The sequence below is a fragment of the Labrus bergylta genome, chromosome 11 (genome assembly GCF_963930695.1).
Source record: "Labrus bergylta chromosome 11, fLabBer1.1, whole genome shotgun sequence".
Taxonomy (NCBI): domain Eukaryota; kingdom Metazoa; phylum Chordata; class Actinopteri; order Labriformes; family Labridae; genus Labrus; species Labrus bergylta.
In genome coordinates this window covers 26,574,952-26,600,234 of record NC_089205.1, presented here as the reverse complement: position 1 = coordinate 26,600,234, position 25,283 = coordinate 26,574,952, and the positions used below count along the sequence as shown (strand labels likewise).

Below are 25,283 nucleotides of genomic sequence, written 5' to 3'. Positions count from 1 at the left end.
ACTTCTCATCCAACCACAATCAAATTCACTCTATCCAGATGGATGATTTTGAATGATGACAAGCCGGAATGAAACAGGAGTAACGAGGCTATTTTTAAAATGTGAGGAGTAGAAAGTACAGACAATTGTACAACTTAAGTAAGGTAACGAAGTATTTGTACTTTGTTACTAGACACCTCTGATCATATGTCTGTCTTCTTTAAGATAAAGGACATAAACAGCATAAATCATTCAGGAAGTCAGTTACACAGAAAAGCAAATCAGCTTCAGTGTAAATGCTAAAGCTGGATGCTGCTGTCACACAACATGTGATAAAAAAAAAGAAGAAACTTTAGGAAAATTTGAGTTCAGGAGGTGAATCTAAGAATAATTATAACTGGAAGGAGCAAGTTTAGGACCCCAATTAAGGAAGAAAGAGGAGAAATCCTGCAGAGCTACAACCCTCACACTGTGGAGACTCCCACTGAGACCATCTGAGGACAACAAACACCGAGTGTTTCTGCTTGGAGTCACTTTAGATAAAAGATCCACCAAAATGTCCAAACCCCTGAAGATGAGACAGATACTCCCAGCATGCCTCCTGATCAGCGGAGACATCAGATGGACAAAAACATGACACACCCACAGGCGTTAGCTTCTGGACAGGAAATGCCTCCATGTAAACAGGAAACAGAGATACTTCTGACAGATACACTCATCATGTGTGAGCGACATGCATGGATCTTGGAGATGTTGGGAACTGTAGCAGACTTTGAGCGGTGTTGTTTCTCAGTTTTGGATTAATATATTTCAATATAATCTCAGATATTTAAAACAAATGTGCTCTTGAGACATTTGTTTACACTACTCTTCCTTCCTGACATCTCCGTGTACGCCGAGGGAAGTTCACCCCAAGTGTCTACGTCAAGCTCGGTTTCCTCAAGAGGTCTCCCTGATGAACTGCCCAATCCACCGCTGACCCTACTTCCTGGTTTAAAATTAACCCCACCCACAACTACAACAACCACCACCACCCAAACCCCTGTCGCCAGGAAGCTCCTATCATCATCCATCATTTCATTTTCTACGTCATTTACTCTCAGCTCAGGGGCGTACAAATCATTTTCTGCATCTTTCAAAGCAAGAAGTCACCCCAAAACAACCAGCGCTAACATTCACATTAAGATCAAACACTAAGACAAAACGTTTGACCCCTTTGTGAGCTTTATTTGTGGCATCAGACTTGTGATCGCTGTGAGGATTTTTAGAGCTCAGTTTCAGGCTAACTCCTGCACACTGTCTAAAGTGCATGCAGCACCAAATCACCTGCATACTTGTTTGGTTTAGACAGTGTGACCTCATCGGCTCGCTGTCTGTTTGTAAAAACACATAAACCTCACTTCAATGCCACAAGGGCTTCTCAATCATCAGTATTATCTGACCTGTGAATTTGAATGGACCACCACTGATGCTCTCTTCAAGCGAGAAGTTCAAAATATGACTGAAGATGTGTAGTTTTTTTAAAGCTTCAGACAATACACAAGCTAAATCAGAGCAGCTCCACTGGTTGAGATATCTGTTTAAAGAAACAACTATATAAAATAATAATAAAGAACCAACATTGCTAAAAGTAGAGTCAGCCTTTTAGATCTGTTTGGATCAAATCAGAAAGTTTGATAGAATGTAAGCACCAACATTTCAACAGTTACACACTTGCTTACATTATGTAACTGAAGGCCTACACATATGTCTGTGATCCTCCATCCCAGAGCGGGTGTGTTTTGGCTACAGAAACCCTTGAACCCACTTTGGGCCAACAGACATACCAGGCTGCTGGAGCTGGAATTGCGGGGATCCTGTGACCATCACACTGCAGCTGTCGTTGGTGTGTAACATTAAGACAGGGACTATTTGAAATGCACAACACAACAAATGCTTCTGACAGCTCTCATCTGCAAAATGAATCCGTTTAAACACAATGTTTATCGAGACACTTTAGTATTCATTTAATTTTAACTGTGAAGTTGCCCTTCTCTGGATGTTTTTTTCGACCCCTGGAGTCGTCCAGTACGGGCGGCCCCGCCCATCTGACACACCTAAAGGTTTAAATAATTGCTATGAAAAATGTTCCGGTGTTATTTGACCCAGGTCTCATTACAAAACACTCTTATAAACTTTGGAGTGATAGTGACATGTCACACTGAAAATGGTTACCATAAAGCTCAGTGAATGCTGGGGTGTGTGTGAGCAGCTCCTGGCATGCGGGAATAAACACAAGCGGCAGCTGTCTGACTAAAAGTGTCTCTGCATTTAAACAGCGTGCTATTGTTATTCTCTCTGGAGTCAGCAATGTTCAGCCTGCAGTCTGATACATAAACTGTTCTTGCACAGCTCTGAGCTGCTCCCAGCTGCCAAAATGCTGTAGCAATATTTGAGGACTAAAACAAGTTCTCGGGCTGATTTGAAACTAAATTATACAAACACAGAGTGCAGACAGAGAGGCACAGGCATGGCCGCTGAAGATGCATTAATGCTGCTGTTATCAGTCCCCTTCAAACATTTCTCCCCAACACCTGCCCTCCTCCCTGCACATCACAACCCCACCGAGCCCTGTGCTATCAGTACAGACTTTATTAAACCACATCCATTCAGCCTACCTTTACTCTCAGCCTCTGTGTTTCTCCTCCAGCAGCTCAAAGGTGACACCCTCCACCTGCAGCAGCTCTACTTCAACCTCAGCCTCTCTTTTCTTATCTTTCTGTGACTCTCTCTTTCTCTCTCTTTAACGCTCTGTTCCTGTCTGTTCTCAGCTTTTCTTCTTCTTCACTTGTTCTTATTCTTGTTGTTCTTTTTGGATGTTGTCCCCCTCTCTCTCTTCTATCTGAAAAACCTTTGCCCCCTTGTCACCAGCCAGCCTGTTGCTCCCCTCACTGAAACCTCAGGCCAGGCTGGACCCATGGCATCTCTAGGAGGGACGCATCCAGCCGTCCGATTGGCCAGAGGGCAAAGAGATGCCCCCATATTAGGGCAGCGAGAGGTGGGGCCGCGTTGAAGGAGGGAGGAGAAGAAGATAACAAAGTTTGTGACATAGTCGAGAGTCTGTCTGACCAGTGAGAGTAGACTGAATGTTTCTCACTTTGTCAATCAGAGGCCTGCAGAATATTTACACCAAAAAAAAACAAAAAAACTCTGAGTCCAGCTGTCAGGACCGAAATGAAGTGATAAAGTAATACAAGTTAAAACAGACAGACATTTAATGATAGATACATTTTGAACATGCTACAGGCGATAACATAAAGGCTTTAAGGTCAGCTTTTCTACTTTAGATAATGCTCCTTCTCATCCACCGTCCAACCTGCCGAGATAGCATGAAATGATCCGTTAGCTTCTCATAATTTAATAATCAAGTTGACGATTTGGGACACGTTCCAAATAGGTGACGCGCCCTGTTCTCCTACTCCTGGATATAAAACTATCGGCAGCATGTTGTGTTACATTAGACTCCTGGGTTTTCCTTTTCAGTATGTTGTCGTTTTGTGGTTCAGATCTCAATGTCCCAGCTGAGAGATCAAACTTCAACGTCCCGAGAGCCAAAATAAACCTGAAAACAGGCGCTGATAAAGTCCTGACGCTCTTTAAAACGTCCGGATGAACTTTACAACAACTGATGTTGTCGAGGAGTTATTTTTATCCTGAATGTCTGAAAATAGGAGCAGCGGGCCTTGGAGCTGAATTTAGAGAAAGTGTGACGCTCCCTTTGAGGAGAACAGCTGCTGTTGTGAGCCCAAATGTGTGTGTGTGTGTGTGTGTGTGTGTGTTTCTGTGTGTGTGTGTGTGTGTGTGTGTATGTGTGTGTGTGTGTGTGTGTGTGTGTGTGTTTCTGTGTGTGTGTGTGTGTGTGTATGTGTGTGTGTGTGTGTGTGTGTATGTGTGTGTGTGTGTGTGTTTCCGTGTGTGTATAAGTATCTCAAAATGCCAGTGAGTGTCTGTCTGAACATTTGTCTGTTTGTATTTGCAGATGATTTGGAATAAACCAGCTGGATGTGAATGTGAGAGGACCTGCAGAACAGATGAACTCGTCAGGGGAGGATTATGAGACGAGGGACCCCGGGCAGAAACATTTAACAAGCCCCCAACCCAACGGAGCAAGACATCCAAAAACCCACTAAAACATTGTGTTTGTTGTTTTCATCTTTCTGCAGTCTGTGTGACTCCCACTGTGTGTTCTGTCTCCTTGAAGTTGTTTGTGTTGTTTTCTGTTTGTTTTGCACATATTTAGTATTTCTTCACCCTGTAGTCATTGATTTGTCTATCTTAGTAGCTGTTATGCATCACTTTGTTGTAATCAGGTAATCAGGCTCGTTTTTGATGCTTTGATTCTTCTTAGCTAATATCTCTGTGTCTCCTTGTTTGGTGTTGTTTTGTGTTTCTGTTGAGTTGCTTTGTTGTTATTTGTAACGTTTTTGTGTCTTCTAATATGTTTAACTATATTTTCTACAGATCAAGACGTCACATACGGGACCCACAGTTTTTTATGTGTGTTCTTTGCATCTATTTTTAAATGCTTCCCTCTCCAGTTGTTTTCACTCTTTGTTATATTTGTGTTTCTGTTAAAAGTGGTTGTGCACATCTTCATAGTCATTTTGCTTCATGCTGTTCTTTTAGTGTCCTTGTAGTTTTTTTTGTATCTTTTTGAGTATAATTTTGCTCTTTCGTGTTTGTTTTTGCATTTCTGTTGAGTCACTTTGATTCTGTTTTTTATTTTTTTTGAATCTCTCAGGCGTTGTTCTCTCCTCTCCTGTGGGGTCGCACTGTGAGTTCTGCTTTAAGGACACTTCAGCATGATGGAGGCTGTACAACAAGACGGATCGACCATCAGGTGTTAAACCAACAAAGACTGAACTGAGACTCATATTCAACTCCTCTCGTGTGGAAGAACATTGAAGGAAGCACTGATGTGAACAAATTAAGACTAACACAAGTTCACACTCACTGAGGCGATAAAGAAGAGTAGAGTAGTTCTCTCCACTGGAGCTGAATGAAAAGAGTTTCACTGACGCTGTGAAGAAAACCCCAAACACAGCTTTATCAAGCTTCCTGCAAAGTCTACTTCCTGAAGCAGGAAAAACATCCTGGAAAAAATAATGAAGACTAATGTGATGAAGTGAAGTTGTGAGCAGACTGACGCCAGGTTCTGATATTTATTATAAAATGTTGAGATTATTTTAGAAACAAATCATTATTGATTTCAACCCAGTCTGAATAAAAAAAGGTTTGGTCTGTAGAAAACTTTCAACTAAGGAATCATTTTCAGGCTTCACAGATCACACACAGTTATGATTCACCGTCTCAAACAGGTTCAAATCTTCTCTTTTCTGAATCGATTCACCTGCACTTGATTGACATTTTCTTGTTTTTTTTTCTAAATTCATTCAGTTATCTTTCTTAACGTCGTGTTTGTCATCATAACACCTGCATAAGCCTCAATCCAGAGCTCAGGGGATTTGTAAATCTAGCCGCTACCTGTCCCTCCCTCCCACCCAACATACCGCCCCCATGGAACCAGTCAGACCCAATCCAGCCCTGTACCCGGCTCCCAGCTCACAGGATCAGCGCTGGATGTGTCTCATGCAGAGGTGGTACTGACGAGATGCTGTCAGTGCAGATCAGGCAGCCAGCACTGTGTCAGCGAACACCGTCATTGTTGCACTACAGCTCCAACACAAAGCCAGGATTTAGACACGAGGGAGGACGGGGACCCTGAAACAAGGGGCTGGGCCTGACGGGGGAGGGGGGAGGGGATGGAGGGAGAGGGAAATAGTGGGGAAGGTTTCAGTAACCAGCAGCGAAATGTTTACATGAGTGTATTTTCGATGCGGAGGGTGAGGGGAAACAGGTGAGAGCAGAAGGACGAGCGAGGAGGAGGTGAGGGAGGGGTGGGGGGTGGGGGGTGGGGGTGTTGACGGCTGGTGGGATGGGGGTGTGGGGTGGTGGGTGGAGGGGGCAGCTCGGTTGGCACGGGGCCTGACGTCCCACCAGACTTCAGCTATGCCCATGTCAGCGCTTAAATGGGCCAGGAAACTAGAGCAGGCGTGTGTGTGTGTGTGTGTGTGTGTGTGTGTGTGTGTGTGTGTGTGTGTGTGTGTGTGTGTGCGTGTGTGTGTGTGTGTGCGTGCGTGTGTGTGTGTGTGTGTGTGTGTGTGTGTGTGTGTTTGTGTGTCTCAGTGAAAAACACATCAGGTCTGAAAGTCTGAGGGGGAAGGATAGCTTCCATATCTCCAGAGGTTATTAACTTAAATTTATATTCACAGATGCCACCGAAAATGCTCTCTTCTGATTGGCTGGTCGGTCTCCGTCACAAATTATATATGATGACACTTCACATGTAGTTATACTCAGTTTAACCAGCGCTCTAGTGGGACAACTTACAATAACACGATGTTGTGCTGCCATCAAACGGAGCTTGTGATGTCATTTTTGAAGTACAGATTTTCTTCGCCACAAATCGAAAACAAAGTCTGACCCTCGACTGTTTTCACCTCCTCAGCCGACCAATCACAGCACGAGGTCTGTATGTTGGATATTCAGACCCTGCTCACCTGTCCTTGAGTTAATATGAAAATAAAAAAGTCAAAACCATTCCATCAACACTGATTGGATCTCAAAGCACACCTGTAGTTACCACTCATCACCACAGGTGTCACTAAAGACAACAAAGCAGAGTTTTTTTTTTTTTTTTTCACATTAACCCATATATTATGCAAATAAAAACAACAACTTTGCAATACTCTTCATTTCTACACAAGTATTGTAGAGCAGGGATAATGAAGACGAGACACACACAGAGCTGGTCATGAAACAGAAACATGACCAACACAACGACGATCATAATCAGTGTGAGAGATTCAGCTATGACCGAGTATTAGTGTCAGGAAGTGTTAAACATGTTGGGATGTTTTAAGTCAGCTGGTTTTTATGATGGAATAGACCCTGACCCTCTGAGCAGGAAACCGACCCAGAGGTCTCACTTCACCCTGAAGAGTTCAGTCAGTCTCTAACACAGACTAATAGTCCCTGAATCCTCAAAACGTTTAATCATTTCAAAATGTCGCGTCATAACAAATATGAAGATGACCACTAAAAAAACACATCAGAAGAGCCAACATAACAACATTATGTAGAGTTTATATTGAAACAAGAGTTGAAATCACCACCTGCATCCTGACTGTAGGTCAGTCCAGGTATTACACAGCACCAGCTACAATCTCTCAAACAATTAACAATAATTCCTACAGAGAGTATATCCCAAAGAATTCAAACTATGAAATCTACATATTCTCCCAAATAAATATAATATAAGAAGGCGCTGAAAGACGACACAACCCATCAAAAAAAAAGGCCTTAGTGTCAGTTTGAGAGTGAAACCATCAAGTGACTCGGTGTTGTGATCCCTAAGGATGATGGGTGTGAACAGCTCCAGTCCATACTGGACAAATGGGTGTGTCCCTCAACTCGCATCACATTTTAACTCATAACAGGAACAAATGTTGAATTTCTTGTCCGAACACTTTTGCTGTTGCATGAAACTTGTAAACATTTTGAACTTTCTAATCTCAGCTGAAGTTTTACTTGACAGCACAGATCTGACCTTCAGCAGCCCAAACCACAACAGAAGGGAGAAACATATATTTGGTTTAAAATGTATCACCGTTATCTTACAATGATTTGAATCCACTAAAAATGTGCTTCTCCTGCTCTACTACGTTTTGCATTGCTGCACACAGCGGAGCATTTTAGATGTTTAGTCTGACCTGCATTGGAGGAAGGCGTCCAGGTGACTCTGAATAATCCCCGCAGACACTCACACATGGTCCACAGCAGGAGGCCGATGGAGGAAACACAGTGAAGGAGCAGCCCTCACGCAGGCTGTGGGGAGGGGGGGAGGGGAGCGGCAGGGCGAGCCGGGCGGCAGAGCTGCGGGTGTCTGAGGCGATCCGGGGGTCGCTTTGACTGGTTTTAGGCCCACGGGACACCACGCTTCACAGTCAGTGTAGATCACAAACAGAGAGAAAGCAGGAGAGAGGGTGGAGGTCCCGGGACGAGGAGAGAGAGAGAGAGAGAGAGAGAGAGAGAGAGAGTGAGAGAGAGAGAGAGAGTGAGGGATGGATGGAGTGAGGGGGATCAACAGAAAAAGAGAAAGACAGAAGAAGAGAGGGACTGTCTCATCAGTGTGTACGTATCAACATATGGACCACTGAACTTTCTTTTTCTCCACAGACCACCACCAGAGTGAGAGATTCAGTGTGTGTGTGTGTGTGTGTGTGTGTGTGTGTGTGTGTGTGTGTGTGTGTGTGTGTGTCTGTGTGTGTGTGTGTGTGTGTGGACAGAGGCGACAGCAGCAGACGGGACAGAATGGGGATGCTTTAGCACTAGTGGACAGTCAGCAGTTGTAAAGCTCCCCTCCATTGTTTGTGCTGCTGGAGGCTTTAGCTGTGGCCCGGTGCGGCCTTGTTACTGGGCTTAGAGGGGCTGGACGCTGGATACCAGTCAGACACAACGAGTGGGGCAACACATCCAGTTTATCTCGGAGTGATATAACTGAGAATTACTCTGATGATGATGGTAGAGGCTGCTGTTGTTCTTCACTTTCTCCTCTATCCTCTCCATCAGGTCCAGTGGTTCAGACTCAACACATCTTCAAATAACAACTCAGAGTTTATTCAATCTGAAAAAAAAGGGCCTCAGTTATTTTTAAAAACAGCTGGTCACTGTAGAGTTAAAGGTAGAGTTAGTAACTTTTCATAAAAACACCAACAACAACAAGACTAAATCATCCCTTCTGGGCCTCCATACATGTGTGCTGGTGTCTGCAGAGACTCTGTCCTCTGACTGGATTTTCATGTTTTGGTTTGTTTTTGGTTGACCTGGGACGTTTCTGGACGGGGGAGCTGGCGTGTTTCCACCAGCCAATGACAAAGCGCGCAGGTGAGTTTATGAGCGGATACAGTTCAGCGATTGGACGCGATTCAAACCGGTGAATATGACCGACGCGGATGTAGCCGCAAAGAAGAAAAAACATATATAACGCCACAAAGCTTGTTCCCAAACGTGTGTGAACCGTCGGTCGGCTTTTACCTGCGGAGGGTGATTAGCATGTGCAGTTAGCGTACCCTACTGGTAGTGCCAGTTTGAATGTTGTGTTTACAAGCTGCAACATTTCTACAGACTCCACCTTTAAGATGTTGTTATTCAAAAAGGAGCTAACGGGGGATTATTTGGAGTCGTTGGATCATCAACATTTGGTGCAGCAGTGAATATTTGCAGCGGCTGGATGGAGTTTAAAGGAAGGATTCCCTCATTTCAAGTGATTGCATCAGATGTTGATCTACACACAGATTATTATCATAAGTGTTGTTTCAGATTTGTTTGATAGATTTCGTGAGGCGTTCAAAGACATGGCAGGGTGGGGAATCATCGATGCCATAGTTAGTGACGTTTAGATAACCCCAACACTAAACAAGTGCACATTTTAGAGGAGCCATGTGAGCTGTTCTTTATGAGTGAGGTGAGAGGTGTGAGCATGTGACCTGTGGGACTGATGATGGTGATGAAACAGAAAGGTTATCAGGAATGTCTGCTTCTCTTTTAGCCCTTTAGTCCAGCACCGAGTCTTTCCCTCCCTGTCTCCATCCTCGCTCACTCTCTCTCTCTCTCTCTCTCCTCTGCTAATCAGAGGACGACCAGCACTCTGCCTGAGCTCTCTTCATGTCTCTGTCTGCAGCTTCAGAGGATCTTTTTAATGTTGACGCTGGATCGTAATAAGCTCAGGAGTTAGAGAAGCAGGAGATCATTAGTGATCGGATGTGCACAACATGATATACTGTAGGTGATGCACAAGTTAATTTAAAGAAAAGACAAAACCATTCATTTAATACTTCTTCTTCAGCACAGTCAACACTAGAATTGTATCAATTCTGCATCATTATTTATGTCTTAAGCCTACATTGCACTCAAAACATGTGGTGCTGTGATTGGAATAAAGTGCATTTAACACTTTATGTACCTTTGAAATCCATGCTTTTGACTGTTTTGGAAATATTTTGTAGTAGTAGTTGAGACTGAGAGGTTATGTTGCTGTTGTGTTCGGGCGATTTTTTTTGGAGGATAGATAATAGACCTACTTTTATCAGGTGATTGTAAAATTTGTTAGAATGGATCCAAAATATTCTAAATCACGTTGCTAATTTTCACTCTGAACCTGAATTTGGACAGATACATGGCAAACTAAATGTCTTATATAAAATGATTCAGTTTCTCAAACCTTCCAAGACATCTTGAGTCGTTTTATTCTTCAAACACTTAAATCCTCGTTTTTTGTGACAGCGTTACGTTAATAAAAAAAAGGCTAATGTCTAATTTTAGTGAATGTTGTGATGTGTACGGCGCAGATACACACAGAGGGAAGGTGTGAAGATGAATCAGATCCCCGAGTGATAAACGTAGTTTTCTGCTCTCATTAGAGAGATGTTTGTCTGCAACATGCAGCACTTAATCCTGACAAAGTGCAGAGGGGATAAGAGCTGAGTCATCAAGGATGGAGCCAGCACGAAGACACAGACAGACACACACACACACACACACACACACACACACACAAAGTTAAGGCCCTGAGTATCCTGTGGGTTTAACATAAAGTGACTCAGAAGGATCACACAGGTTTTCTTCTCCCACTCACAGCTCAGACCTTCAGATTTAAAATGTCGGAAGCATCACTCCTCCACTTTCCCACCGTTTCAGACGGAGGTTTCAGGAATAATGCATTTCTTGTTTTGAAGCTTTCTGGGGTTACAGCTGTTGATGTGAGAAATGCCAACCCGTGGAGCAGAAAACACAAAGATGAGTACGAACCTGAATGAAGACAAACGTTTACACCGGATGAAACTCACAGTTAATGACATTCAACGACTAAAACCCACGACAACTTTTAGGACAAGGGTTTCTGTAGATTATCCCAAAGCAGGAAAATCCCTGAAACTGGACGTAAAAGTCAATAAATTGAATGATTCCTTTTAATTTATTTTTAGATTCTTCACTAAATTAGACTCTTTTCTTCCAGAGCAGATTATTCACCTTCTGCGAGACGGCCACAATCCTCATTTAGGATTCAAGAGAGATTTTCTAAAGAGGTATTCTTAGAGAGGCAACTTTTGGCAATCCTCTTTGGAGCTTCAGAAAAGTATTTTGTCTGGGTGAAAAAGCTCGAATGATTCACAGCGGGGACCCGGGGACACTTCAGAGCCATGAAGAGACGACTGATTGAATATCAGACACGTTAGAGAAGCTCAGTCAGGAGTGAAACACGATGACACTTTGATTGATTGATTTTTCTTTAATTTGTCTCTGGAACTTTACACAAGTTTGGTGCTAAATATATATAAAAATATATTTGATGTATTAATGTATAAAAAGTATGACTATGAAATGACACAATGCAAAACATATACTGTTTAAATTAATGTTCAGATGAGACGCTTCAGTTCTTCTCTTGGCCGCCGTGTGGTGTTAGACCCTCAGTCCTGGTGGAGAGAGAGAGAGAGAGAGAGAGAGAGAGAGAGAGAGAGAGAGAGAGAGTTCTTCAATGAAAACATGATATTGTTCATATTCACAGGTAGAAACAATGGAGGCTTTCTAAGATCACTTTTCTATATACACAGAGAAAGAGAACTTTTGAGCATCTAAAATCACTTCCCTGACCTCTTATCTCACTCTGAACTTTTATAACTTCTCTCTTTGTCTGAACCAGATCAGCTCTAAACATCGACAAACATGAGACATGACGTGTTTAAAACATTCACACTTTATTATTTAGACCTCGTTCAGAGCAGCTTTGAGAGACTTCAACTCTCAAACACCACAGTAGAGCCTCTTAATAAATGTTTTATATGACCAACTGAGGCCTTTGTGTATTTTATATATGCTTAAAAGTTTTTGTGCCTTAGGTTTGTATATGTTCATGTATCGTAATGCAGGAAGAACCATCAAACTCTGACCAGCTGCAGAGAAACTGGTCCGCCTGTATCTCCACACTGTTGGCTTTGTTTTGTCTCTCGTGCGTTTGTTGTTCATTTTTTTAAGTGTTTTTTAAAAAACCCTTCAGGGACGGTGTTACGCGCGGCCCTTCTGAGCATTTGGGTTAATTAATTTTCTGTTTAATAAAGCTCGGGGTTACACACTCTAATTTGTGTGGCGTCAGTCTCCATTTGTTGGCAGCCTTGGTTTCATTATATTCTCGATTGGGAGGCTGTAACAGACCGGCATGGCTAATTAGCTCAGGCTAGGAGTGCTGTAGTGTGTCGCTGTGTTTACTTGCTTCATTATTGTCCCTGTATACATTTAAACATTAAATTAATAAATAAATCAGTTTTATATTGTAAGCGTTATTTTGTCCAAACAGCAGCGCTCTCCTCATGAGGTCACTAATCACTTTTAAACTTAATATTGGCATACTGGTGGTTAACATTTCTTTGACTTGTTAAAAATGTCTATAAATGTTCAACAAGACAATATAAAGAACTGTTACTCAAGAAGAATCTCCACACAAAGAGATCATTTCTGTGCTGAGAGAGACAGGAAATGTTGGGAGGAGAGAGTGAGGGGTGACATGCAGCAAAGGGCAGAGGTCGGATTCAAACCCAAGGCTGCTGCAACAACGTACATCATGGTGAGCATCATAACCACTAGACTAACCGACGCCACAGACCCTGATGTCATTTTCCACTCATAAATACATTTCTTAATGTTATATCCTTTTTTTTTATAAATATAAATGACATGTGAGTGGACGCCTGTGAAAACTATCTTTATAAATATTAAGTTTCAATGTACTTCCTGTCACATGACATTGTTGAGTTCCTGGTCCACTTCACCTGGACAACAACAAACCCTCCGAAGAAAAAGTCGTTTTAATTTAAAAATGAAACTTTTTTTTGTCGTCAAACAAAAAACGTTCTTATCATGAAAGTCTCTAGAATCACTTCCTTTGTCCGAGCAGCAACTATTGATGTTGGTGGGTAAATGCCAACAATGTGAAACAACACTTTGGAGGTTGCTCATATCTTGTCCAATTTTAATTAAGGACTTCCTCACTTTCTAATTAACCCGTGATGCCCCTGTGATTATTTATTTTTTACATGATAATGAGACGTCAATCACAGACTTCAGCCTGGCAGACGGCCTTTCTTATTAACGCGAGATAAAACTCTAAAACACAAAGGCACATTGTCATCCATCAAACATCTGTCCAGATGTGACTGTGTGGAGCTCCGTGAATCAGACAGGTATTCATGAACCAGCCGAGTGAAAGGACGGAGCTCCAACGCTTTACTGTCTGCACCCTCGTCAACACATCTGTCTACAGAGAAGACACCGTGGTAATTAAAGTGCAACACACACACACACACACACACACACACACACACACACACACACACACACACACACACTGGGCTGGTGGTTGGATGGGTGGGGGCTGGAAGGTTTAAAGAGAGACAGAAATAACCTCCTGGGTTGGGCTGCATTCCTTTGCTCCTGACGACTCTAAATAGTTTACACACCGAGAAGTGACATGTTAGAGATACCGTGCATTACTGTGTGTGTGTGTGTGTGTGTGTGTGTGTGTGTGTGTGTGTTAGTTTTTGAGGCTGTATATTCAGGGCTCTCTCTGGGTCTGTTGGTGTGTTTTTGTCAAGCGGCACGGAGACTGGGTGTGTTTGATTCACTCATCTAGACACACCCATAAACAACCACAACAAGTGGACTACAGCTGGACTCAGACTTTTGACATTATTTTTTAATCCGCTGACTCTCCTGCAGTGACTGGTGTTTATTTGAGATTTTAGCCACACCTCCGTTGCTTTTATAACCTCTAAAAGTACATTTCAACTTTTGCTTAGCCTTTGTTCCATTGGATGTTATTTCGCTGTGAATGAGTGAGACAGTTGTTGAATGCGGTCTGACGTTGAGAGTCACCTCACAGTTTAAACCTGCAGCAACACTGCACACAAGTGTCAGAAATCTGCAACTGCAACACAACGCCCATACCATCCCAGAGGAGGAGGAGGGACGTTGTAGAGGAAGTGGAGAAATCAACAGGAAAAATGTGCTTTAAGATCTGAATGTGTGCAAGAAAAGCGCAAAATTTAATAAAGTGTGTACAGAAAGTGGCAGCTGGTTAAAGCTTCCTTTCATTTTTATTTTTTTTGTAATTTGGATCTGGAAGTCTAACAGAGTAAAGTTTGATTCCTGGATCAGATTTTGAAATTTGAAATTCATTCAGGAAACAGATTAGTATACTTTCAGAATAAGAGGTCACTAAAGATCAAGTTGGACAATCTGAAACAAACTTTCCTAATTTTAAAACATTCAAGAAAAAGTTTTACATGCATGTAAAGGTCTACATCAATTTATTCTGCCAATAGAAAATAAAGTTTGAGTGTGTGTGTGTGTGTGTGAGTAAAAGGGATTTACCTCAAACAGGCCGGAGAGAGAGAGAGAGAGAGAGAGAGAGGGCTGTAATCCGGGCGGAGGCTCTGAAAGCGCAGAGACAGCAGTCTGAGAGGAGCACCAACACACAGTCTCACAGTAACACACAGAATATACTTACTCTCATGCAGGTCTAGGAGTTCCACACGTTTCTCCATCAGTCAGCCTACAACATATTGGTCTCTACTTATAGGAGCTACAAGGAGGCTGCATGCACCGTTGCTTTCTAAATATAGCAGCTCGAGTTGCACATATAAGGTCAACTTGTGAGTAACACGCCCTGTGTGCTACTGGGGGACTTGTTGGGGGCGTTGATCCAGTAAAGGGGATAATAAATGTGGAGACTGGGAGAAAGACGAAACTATTTTTAAACATTCTTAACATGCATGTGAGAAAAGTAGGATTAGGGCAGGCCGAGTCTCTCCTTCATCCACATACCGTCAGTCCTCTCTGGTTTGGAGCTCCGCCTGGAAACTTTGCAGATTCTCCTTCCAAGTCTCAGCTTTACGCGCAGGATGAACGACACATGCATGATTCAATGCGGCATGTAAAACAATTTTAGCAATACAATCTTCGGTTTTAAACGCTGACCTACAATACAGCAGTGATATACAGGGCTGTGTGCCGCCATGCCCGCCCTGCTGACCGGGTCCTGAAACCGTTAACGCTCCTCCTCTTCCTCCTCCTCCTCCTCCTCCTCGGCGCGCAGATGGTATAGGCTTAAAGGAATGTATGGAGACAGAAAAGGCGCAGCAGGTCTTTTTTGTACAGTGTGGGAACATGGTCAGTCAGAGAACAATAGCCCAGCAGGAGGTCGCAGAACAGCCCAGCTTACACTGCTTTCCCCCATGAATACGATCATCAGTATAATTCATAGTGAGAAGGAAAAAAGTATTTCTAAAAGCAAGCACATTCAGTCTGATTAAAGTCAAAGTCTCAGCTTGTCATGCTCCTCCTCTAAAGTTTGTCTCCTCTCTCTTTCAACTAAAACTTCTGCAGGAACAAAACACATTTTTCACTTATGGCTCTCTGCATTGCCTCCAGCCTATTTGTTTTTGTAGAAACAGAGAAGCCTCACAGCCTTCATCCTGTTTAAGAGAGAGAAGTCTGCTCTACAGTAAACACACCTGCTGCTGCACATTAACTTCAGCTTAAGACGCAGTATTAGTCAGCTTAAGGAGCTTTGAGAGGTTTAAAGCCCCTGAAATAAAGTGGTTTTTGTATTTCTTCTGCAGGATTTATATTTTGGCTGAGTGGAAACTGATTAGACGGTCGGGCTGGTCAATTAGAGGATTTTTGAACAAGTGAATTAAAGATGTGTTTGATGAGTTTTCACAAAAAGGCTTTAGAGTGCATGGTGTGGTCTTCTGAATATTTTCTACATCTTTAAAGCGCTGTCCAGCTCTTTTACCCGATAGAAGTAGAACAGAAAACCAAGTTGTTCAGGAGAGCCTGGTCACACAGTCACATTTATGAAGTCTCTATTATTCAGGTCCGTAATGTTCAGACCTGATTTATAGAAGAAAGAGACATGAGTATGTGTTGAAATCCAATCCATTCAGTCAGTATTAATATATCCTTCTTGTGGTCCTGAGTGGGCTCTTTGAATAAACATGAAGACCTCTAAACAGACCGGATTGATTCAGAACATTTATTTAGAAAGAGGAAGGAGGTAATGACAAGTACAACATGTCTGCTCCAAAGCTTTTATAAACCTGCTCTGCAAAAAATAAAACATGCTTCTTTGAAGAGTCGCCATAACAACCGCCTCTTGACTAATTGGAAGTTTCAATCACTCCACACAGTGGAAATTAACAGAGTTCATCCTCATCTACTGCTGCTGCAAACCTTTACTCCCCGTGTGTGCACTGCAGACTTTCAAATTAAATCAAGATTTTTTTTTTTTTAAAGTGGAGAGTGACGAGCAGAACTTTAAAATCCTGCATCTCATTAACAGCTCCGGCACAGCACACCTGCTGTGAGATCGTTTATTATTCCAGCAAACTATAAAGTCATGAAAACACTCAAACACTTTCCTCCCTGAGATGAGCTGAGAAAATAAAATAAAAAACTCATCAATATTCAAATTCAAAACAGAAAATGATTGGTGGATAAATCACTTAAAAGATGGGTGACCACTGCAGCCAGCTTGTGACTCAGAACAGCGCCCCCTACTGCTACTAACACGACATGACAAAAACACACCTGATAAAAATACTTAGAAGAGAAGACAGTTAAATGTGGCAGTACGTTGTGACTGCTGACCTTTTTTTTTCTCCAACCTGCCTCCAACTAGCTGAACACTTTTATCTTCCTTTCAACCTATAGAAACTCTGCCCCCGCCCCCGAGAGGAGCTTCCACCTTCACTCACTTGAACAGAATCCATGCAGATTAAAAAAAAGTCAAATGATTGCACGCTTGAAGCACGGTTAGAAGTGTCTTAGGCACGCCGTTCAAGCTAACACAAGTCTCTGAGGTTTGTGTCCTGGGTGAGAGGAGTGCTGTAGTCGGAGCTCCAGTCTCTCTCAAACACGGCCTTCAGCTGTGATTGGACGGTCGGCTCCTGGGACTCTGACGCCGTCTGGTTCACCACCAACGCAGATCCAGCTGTGCTCACAAAGTAGTCACCTGACCAGTTAGACGTACCTGAAGACAGAAAACGGATCGGGTTACATCTTTAGACACTTTTAGGGTGCGTGCTGTGTGTGTTTGTGTGTGTGTGTGTGTGTGTGTGTTAAACCTCACCTATGTAAGCTATCTTGTCAGTCACCATGTACTTGTTGTGGTTCACTCGGGCGAAGGGAATCTCCTTCTGCTCGGGGCTGGCAGGCACCACAAACAGTCTCTGTGTAAAGGGAAAACAACGAGTCAGCAGATTGTCGTTTCACTGCGGGGTTTTTCATCCCGACATGTACGAGCTGTACTTCCTCCGACGTCCTACTCACCACCTGGACGTCCAGCTTGCTCTTGGGGTCGTAAACCGAGGCGAGGGATTTGAGGAAGGGAAACATGACCGGCTGCGTGCTGGCCCAGCAGCTGATCAGCAGACGCACTTTGACCCGCCTCTCGTATGCCGCTCTCCTCAGCTGAGTGTCGATGTCCGCCCAGTACCTGCAGAGGGCGCCACATGCAGCTTGTCAATCGCAGTATAACCACACAAGTAAGAAACTCTCCTACACGAGTGATCCTCTGATAAAATGATCAGAATCGGTTTGGAGAAGCTTCCTGATATTTTTAGAAACACCTGGACTCCAGTGAGTGAAAGTTAACTTTGTGAATTTTACTGAGAAACAAAACTTCAGAGGGTTTTAATCATCACACATTTCAGATAATAAACTAGGATTACAGCTGTGTTGATCTTTACATATGCTCCACATTTATAGCAACATAAAGCTCTGTGGCACAACATGTGAACAGCTGGATGTCAGCATGAAGCTGTTCCAATAAACACAGTTAACTTTACTTTAAGTGATGAAGCTCTAATTAAGGTTTAGATCACTCTGATCAAAGGAGATAATTCAAGAATAACACAAGCCATGCTAACAGCTCCCTGAGATCTCATTTAGAAAACAGTGGAGATGCAATGATGGGCTGATATTTGAAATAACAATTTAGCCGATTACTGATTCTGATGTCTGTTTCATGACTTCTTCATCTCTAACCCTCAGGCATCAGTTTAATTTACTACCCTCTTAAGTCACTAAGGACAAAAATATCCTCTTCCAAACTGCTATAAAAATAGATATATTGAATTATAATAGAATATTGAATTACAATATTTGATAGTTTTGAGCAGGGCTGGAGTTGTTTAAGAGATTTATGCAAAAAAAAGTTGAAAAAAATATTAATCTGTTCTATTTTTATAGCTGTTTTTTGGAAGTGGACATTTTTGTCCTTAGTGACTTAAGAGGGTAGTAAAAATGTTTCACAGTGTTCTATTGGTCTATTAAAAAAAATTAAATTTGCATTCCAAAATGTGTCAAGAGAGAGACTTTCTTATAAAAATGTGTGCCATATGCACTAACACAGACAAAATGATGACCAGATGAAGAGGAAACTTTTGCCCAAATGGATAAAAATGGTGACGCACGAGGGTTAAGACTCCCACAATGCAACATTTTCTCTCATGTTTAAAAAGGATAACAAGTCAGAGTTTGTTTAACATGTGACTTCATCTGCCCATTAAAAAAAAACCTCTTCTCTGAATCAGTAGTTAGATGCACTAAATGCCGTCATTAAATTGATTTGGCACACCTAACAAACATCGTCTACTGACATCGGTCCATGCCACATTATTTGCTGATGGTGTCAACAGCTGATATTGATGCTGGACCGATGCATCCCCAGGAAACAGTGCTGCTTTGAGATCAATCTTGAGGCCAGAATAAACATATCACCATGACTACAGTAGCAGATTTGAGCCGTCTCATTGAGTCATACTTCACAGCTGTACCTTTTAGGATGAGAGAACTCCATGGTGGGCAGGTAGTTCATGACAGCGATGTAGATGAAGCTCTCGGCGTCCTCCATCACGCTGACGATGGACTGGAGGTCTTGAGTCCGGCCGGCTGCACAGAAAGATGGAGGAGAACTCTGAGGGAGACAAAAGAGAGAAATAAAGAACAGGCGACAAATGAAGAGTGACCGATTTAAGAAAGATGTTCTTTACAGTCGGGCTCTTAAAACACAGAGCTCAGTCTTCTTTTGAATACAAAGGGTTCCTCATGTTAATATATCAAAGTCATAATCCCTCTCTGTATGTTTCTCACCGACAGGTAGACGCTGGACGGCGTGTCATTGAGCGGCAGCTGAAGGGGCGTGTCCTTGTTGTAAAGGGTGGAGAAGCTGTTGGGCCACGGCGACGGGATCGACTGACTGTCCCCCAAAAACCAATACGCCTCAAAGATCTTCCCGAGGTCTGCAGCCAGGCAGCTGCAGTTGTAGACGACGGCGCCCAGCTCCTTCACCTGCGGCCCGGCAGAGGAAGATTTACTGATCGTCAAAGACACATTTTGAAAGCTTCCTGATTTTAAAGTAACAGGATATACACAACATATCCTTTGTGGGATATACTTTGTGAATGTTCTGCCATCACTTTTTCTCCATCGTTACAGCAGATCAAAGATTTCTCCTCACATGACGCACAAGCATCTGAACCAGGTTAGCATGTGACTCTGAATCTGAGCCAACACAAGAACGTCTTTAAAGCAGAAGGAAATGAGTTCTGCTTGGATCAGGAACCACAGAAAGTTTAAGTCAGCAGAAAGTGTCTGCAACTCTTTATTTCATGTGTGTGTGTGTGTGTGTGTGTGTGTGTGTGTGTGTGTGTGTGTGTACCTGTGTGAGGGACCTCCAGTCCATGTTGGCGCTGCCGATGTAAATGTGTTTCTTGTCCACAACCCAGAACTTGGTGTGCAGGACGCCTGAGGTGAGTTTCTTCATGTTGACCGTCCTTATGTTGGCTCCTGAAACACAAACATGCATCACGTATAGAAACTCATAAACAGGAAACATGTACAAAATGTTGATATTAAAATAATGCCTGGTCTCAGTAAGCAAACAAAGCAGGCTCAGGATTAGTGCAGACATCAGATACGTCAGTGTGACACTTGCTGCTATAAAGTACATTTCATTTAGTTTCTTTTCATTTGTTCCGTACATGTCAAAACACACAACAGGAAAAAAAACAGAAAAAACGATTCACACTTTATCTCATGTACGGAAAGGAGCAGGGAGAAGAATAAATCTCATTGCCAGCCCCCTTACTCAAAAAGAAAACAATAAATGTCTGGATGGTCTGTCCAAATTACAATCAGTGAATGAATATCACGCCAACATAAAACAAATCTGACAATTCAGTCTTCACTTCCTCAGAAATGAGAAGGAAAACACCCAAAACACACTAACTGCCACTTTCATACAGTCTGATAACTTTGTTCTTAAACTGAAATATCTGAACACAACCCTTCAAATCATTCTTTAAAGAATTCCACAATTTAATTCCAGTTACAGAAATACACTTCTGTTTTAAAGTTGTCCTCGCAACCTGATGCTTCAAATGAAAATGTTCTTCTATGCTCTTCATCTCCTGAGCTAAAAACAAACATGCAGTCAGAGTCACCTGAGTCGTTGAGCAGTCGGAGGTTGTCCTGCGGTTGACTCTGCTGTGGAGTGTTGACAGCGATGCGAACAGAAATCTTTCCTGAGAGCTCGCTGAGTTTCTTCAGAACTGTCTCACCCTGTCAACGCGGCCAGAACAGGAGTTCATTTAATTTAAGAAGATAAAATGATTCACTGAGAAAGCGTGACCACTCATCCTTAGAGTCTATCTTTGGATCAAGTAAAAAGCTGCTGACCTGATAGGCTGTGGGCTCCTGCGTGCCGGTGTCTTTGTTAGTGAGCGTCCAGTAGAAGGAGGCGATGTCGAGGCTGCTGCGAGCCTCAGACATCAGGTTGGTCCAGGCCTGGAAGATGGAGGGGTGAGTGGTGCTGGAGTTAAACTCCAGACCCTCGGGGATGCTCTCCACCAGAACGATGCTGACAGGACGAGGAGGGAGAAGAATCTAAACTCTTTTTGTTTTGTACGTTTGAAAAGCTGGAAAGAAGAGAGACGTTTGTAAGGGGGTTTCTTACTTGCAGGGGTCGGAGCAGGACTCTCTCTGGGACAGGTGGAGGCTGCTGCTCGGGGCAGGGTGCGGGGAGGAAACCCTCGGTGTGAGGAGGTTGTAGAGGGCCATGGCGGCCAGCAGCACGGTGGCCACAGAGGCCAGAGCTATCACACACCTGGAGTACTGGAAGAGGGGGAAACACACAAAAATATTATCAAGGTTCCCCAATAATCACCTCGTACAGCAGTGATGGATTCAGTCCTGTTATTATTATTATACATGTTTGTTATGTTCAAAGTCAACACATGGTCTTCTTCTTCATCTGTAACGTACCAACACGGCCTTCCTGTTGGACGCTTGTCTCCTCCTCTCCACATCCACCAGCTGTGGACAAAAAGAAGAAACTTTCACACATTTCCCTCTGAGGGCAGTTTGTGTTTAGAGTTCTGAACATGTAACACAGAGTCTGAACATTTCTACAACTTTGATATTTCGCTTCCAAAACTCCAGAGTGCGCCTTTAAGAACAGCAGAGTTAGAGCGACAATAAGGCGTCTTTTAGTTTATTTATCGCAGTATTGAAAAATGTTATCACACGTTGCACATGTTTCTTCATCTCCTGCAGAAGTGATAATAAAAGAAATGTTTGAAATGAGGATGTAAGTCAGAGCTGAGACAGAGACAAAGAGGAAAATCCCCCGTTCAGATCCGAGGAACGAGCTCCGTGAGGCGATGAAAAACAATCTTTAGTGACAACAATGTTTATGTTTTAAGTTCCTGAGTTATGCTTGTGTTGTTCACACAGTCTGAATATTAGAATCACTGATAAATCAATCTGTAGCCTACATGTTTCTGTCATTGATAAAATCATTCTGTGTTAAAAATGACTTTTTTTAAATCTTTATTTTGTTCTAACAGATGATCAGTTTGTCATCAGAGAGAAGCTTTAACAAGTTCAATGTTGATGTTTAAACAAACAATAAAACACAGCCACAACTGGAAACGATTCACACTGATTTTATAGAACTGTAAACATAGAAGCTGAAACATGTCGTACCTGGTTGTAAGGGATGTCCGTCTTCATTTTCAAAGACAAACTAACATCCGATGTGGGAGCTGGGATCAGATGATGCTCTTTGCGGCTCTGAGACCAAAAGAAGAGAAGAAGAAGACAAACAGTGACTTCATGTCTCGATCACAGCAGCAGGTCAAACTTACATTACATTATTATTATTCATTACAGACGGGTTGTAGCATCGCCCGCAGGTGTAGCCGTCAGCGGATGTAATGATTTAAATAAATGTATCAAGTGGAATTTATTCTTTTTAAGGAAAAAATGTAAAAAAGTAAACAAGTTTCTCTCTTTGAAAAGACAAACGTGTTTCATTAGACTCAAAGTAGCGTCAAAGCCATGAAACAACGTTGTGTTTTCAAAAGGCATTGTCCCTCCTCAGCACACACACACACCTTTACAGAGTCAACAAAGAGAAGGTGCTCGATGTTTTCAAAGAATAACCTGCGCAGCTCATAACACAAAGACACACACGGCTCCAGCTGCTGACATGTCTACAGGGCCAAAAAAAAAAAAAAAGTATTGACTGGATCCTGAGGTCTCGTGATTTATGAGATTTGATTGCTTAAAGAAAGAGAGAGGAAGTGTGGACTCTGAATCGCTGACAGTATCAGTCTGAGTCGGTAAAGCTCATCGGAGGTCACAAGAGTCCTGGTCTCCCCCACAGAAACATGTGACTCATTACGGCGGCTGCATCTGTTCTACGGGACAGTTCAATGTGGAGGGTTTTGGTTTCTCACAGAGGAAAAGTCATGCGCATGGATGGAACAAATGACAACATACTGTGTCTCAAAACTGATATCAAAAGTGAAATGAATCCTACTGGAGCTATCACTGCCCTCATGTAACGAGAAAGAGGAAATCAGAGAGCCGTCCTTTCAGCTTCTCTGTGAGATACTGAGAGTCAAACTGTGTTTTTACACTGAAGATGATATCAGGAAAAGTCCATTTGATGTCCGACAGCGTGCAGATCTAGAACTGAAATGAAACGGCTACAATGCACAATAAATGAAAACACTCACGACACACAGATGATCTTGTGCTTCCTCTGTTTCTCTAATAAGATTTGCCGCTCCTCCGCACAGACAAACAAACCGTCTTTGTCCTCAGCTCAGAGCTGTCGTTTCTGCACCAGTCAGACATTAAACTTCTGACAGACTTTGCAAAAGAAGCCAAAAAGTTGACTTTGAATGCTTTACCACCGCAAAACCTCAAATCTTTCAAAGTGTATCCGTCTGATTTCTAGTCAAAAAATATTTCCATGTAGTCTTCTGAGCGGGCGGCCTGGGTTCGAATCTGACCTGTGGCTCCTTTCCTCCTTTCCTTTATCCACTGTCCTATCTCTCCAATAAAGACACAAAATGCCCCAAAATAATAATAAATATATATATTTATATTTCATCAGGGTGCAGGTAGACTAGTGGTTATGTTGCGCGCCCAATGTACAGAGGCCATATTCCTCGTCACAGCGCCTCGGGTTTGAATCCGATCTCTGCCCTTTGCTGCATGACACCCTCCACTCTCTCTCTCTTCAGCTGTCCGATCTAATAAAGGCAAAATGGCCCTGAATATGTATATATTTTTAAACTTCACACTTTACATAAGTCACATTCAGCTGACATGTCAAGATAAACATTTTATTTCAATGAGGGGACATTGCTCAGGCTTGAATTAAGATGAAATGTTCATTTTTCCAGATTTGCTCTGCACAGGAGGAGATTTTCCCTCATTACAAGAAGATCAGGCTTTACATTTGACTTGTTATATCTTGAAATAAGATGTTTTTATGGACTTATATGAAGTTTCACGACATATTTTTGACTAAAAATCAGACAAACACACTTTGAAAGATTTAAGTTTTTTTGCAGTGGTGTGGCATTCAAAGTAAACAAAACAAATACTTCGCTTCTTTTGCAAAGTGTGTCAGATGTTTAATGTCTGACTGGTGCAGAAACAACAGACAAAGAAGGTTTGTTTATCTGTGGAGGAGCAGCAGCTCTGATTAGAGAGGAACAAGTGACTCAAGAGTCGTGGAAGATTACTCAATTCTTAAATTACCCAATCATCTGAGAAAAAGGTAGAAAAAACAGAGTAGAGTAGATCAAAACAAAGTTAACAATATAAACATTTGGTGTGTAACAAACAAGGCCAACAAGGCGGTAAATAGAAAACAGCAAACTCATACCTGACTGATATCTTTCCCATTTCACAGAATCATTATTCACATTAATGCATCGCTGCTTTACTTTGTGTTTACTGGGCGATGAAGACAAAATCATCTCTTCATCTTCATCATTGTTTTAACAAAAACAACAAAAACAACACACTTTAGCTGCGACGAAACAAGCCACCCACCTGTTAACAAAACGCCGAGGTTATTTAAATCCAGCATATATCACCGTCGACGACTATTCCTTACATTTAGCGTCGTTTCTTTTTTGTTAAATTCACCAAAGGACGACGAAGAAGGCCATTTACGACCGACAGTCCACAGACGGGACAGAGGGAGTACAGCTGGTCATGTGATCAGAGCTGGGCAGCCAATTGGAAGGGAGCTTTTCGTGTGACGTAGCAGAGGCGAGTTACAGTAGTGCAGTTCTCGGTTGTGACCACAGGAGGGCGCTGCTGACTCACGATATGGCAGAGAGACTCCAAGCGGCGCTGTTTGAAAGTTTGAACCCGCGAAGAGAGAGTGCATTTTTAAATCAGACTATTAAATCGAATTAATGTGTTGCTAAACGTGCCCAAAGTTGATTTGACGTCGTTTCAGAACAGTTAAACGATATTTATTTAAAATGTTAATTAATATAATTATCCTAGGAGTCGTCCTGTAAGCAGAGTCGTGTGCTTACCTGACCCCTTTCCTTACTTCCGGTTCAAATTAACCCGGGTTTTCTCCAGATAAGAGGAGCAAAACACTGAAAGATTAATTATTTGGCAACTGCACTTAAAAAAAATAAATAATAATAATTACCAAAAGGTTGTCAATAGAAGGTTCCCCTAAAAGTTATGAGCTGTCATTAATCACAGAGAAGCAGGTTATAGGCCTACATGTAGGTCTACCTGTCTGATATTTACCTAAG

The 25,283-nt window shown here is 42.4% G+C and overlaps 2 protein-coding genes and 1 long non-coding RNA gene across 4 annotated transcripts in view; all 3 read right to left on the bottom strand.

Moving 5' to 3' along the window:
* prx (periaxin) overlaps positions 1–2,849 on the bottom strand; it is a 32,559-nt gene extending 29,710 nt beyond the window's left edge. Inside the window, exon 1 of the mRNA XM_065960288.1 lies at positions 2,637–2,849. The gene's annotated coding sequence lies outside the window, so the exon portion shown is untranslated. The remainder of the gene's footprint in view (positions 1–2,636) is intronic.
* An 8,499-nt stretch (positions 2,850–11,348) lies between these two features.
* On the bottom strand, positions 11,349–14,951 carry LOC136180484 (uncharacterized). Its single transcript, XR_010667128.1, has 3 exons — positions 14,642–14,951; positions 14,506–14,567; positions 11,349–11,555 (listed from the first exon to the last, which is right to left on the bottom strand). It is a non-coding gene; the product is annotated as an uncharacterized lncRNA (long non-coding RNA).
* A 1,206-nt stretch (positions 14,952–16,157) lies between these two features.
* Positions 16,158–24,715, bottom strand: pld3 (phospholipase D family member 3). Of its 2 annotated transcripts, none has more exons than XM_020643521.3 (12): positions 24,556–24,715; positions 22,186–22,272; positions 21,463–21,513; positions 21,155–21,312; positions 20,878–21,058; positions 20,643–20,760; positions 19,859–19,986; positions 19,291–19,488; positions 18,975–19,114; positions 17,467–17,632; positions 17,267–17,366; positions 16,158–17,167 (listed from the first exon to the last, which is right to left on the bottom strand). In XM_020643521.3, exons 2-12 carry the CDS (start codon positions 22,210–22,212, stop codon positions 16,980–16,982), a joined length of 1,455 nt encoding a protein of 484 aa, XP_020499177.2. In that variant the 5' UTR covers positions 22,213–22,272; positions 24,556–24,715; the 3' UTR covers positions 16,158–16,979. The 2 variants fall into 2 exon arrangements, with proteins under 2 accessions (XP_020499177.2, XP_020499179.2); XM_020643523.3 differs by lacking the exon at positions 24,556–24,715 and adding an exon at positions 22,596–22,727.
* Between the last annotated feature and the right edge of the window lie 568 nt (positions 24,716–25,283).

Coding starts and splice junctions, on each gene's coding strand:
- pld3 (XM_020643521.3), bottom strand. CDS start 22,212: ATGAAGACGGACATCCCTTACAACCAG. Junction 21,059..21,154: donor TCCTGCTCCGACCCCTGCAA/GTAAGAAACCCC, acceptor TCGTCCTGTCAG/CATCGTTCTGGTGGAGAGCA. Junction 20,761..20,877: donor AGGAGCCCACAGCCTATCAG/GTCAGCAGCTTT, acceptor CCGCGTTGACAG/GGTGAGACAGTTCTGAAGAA.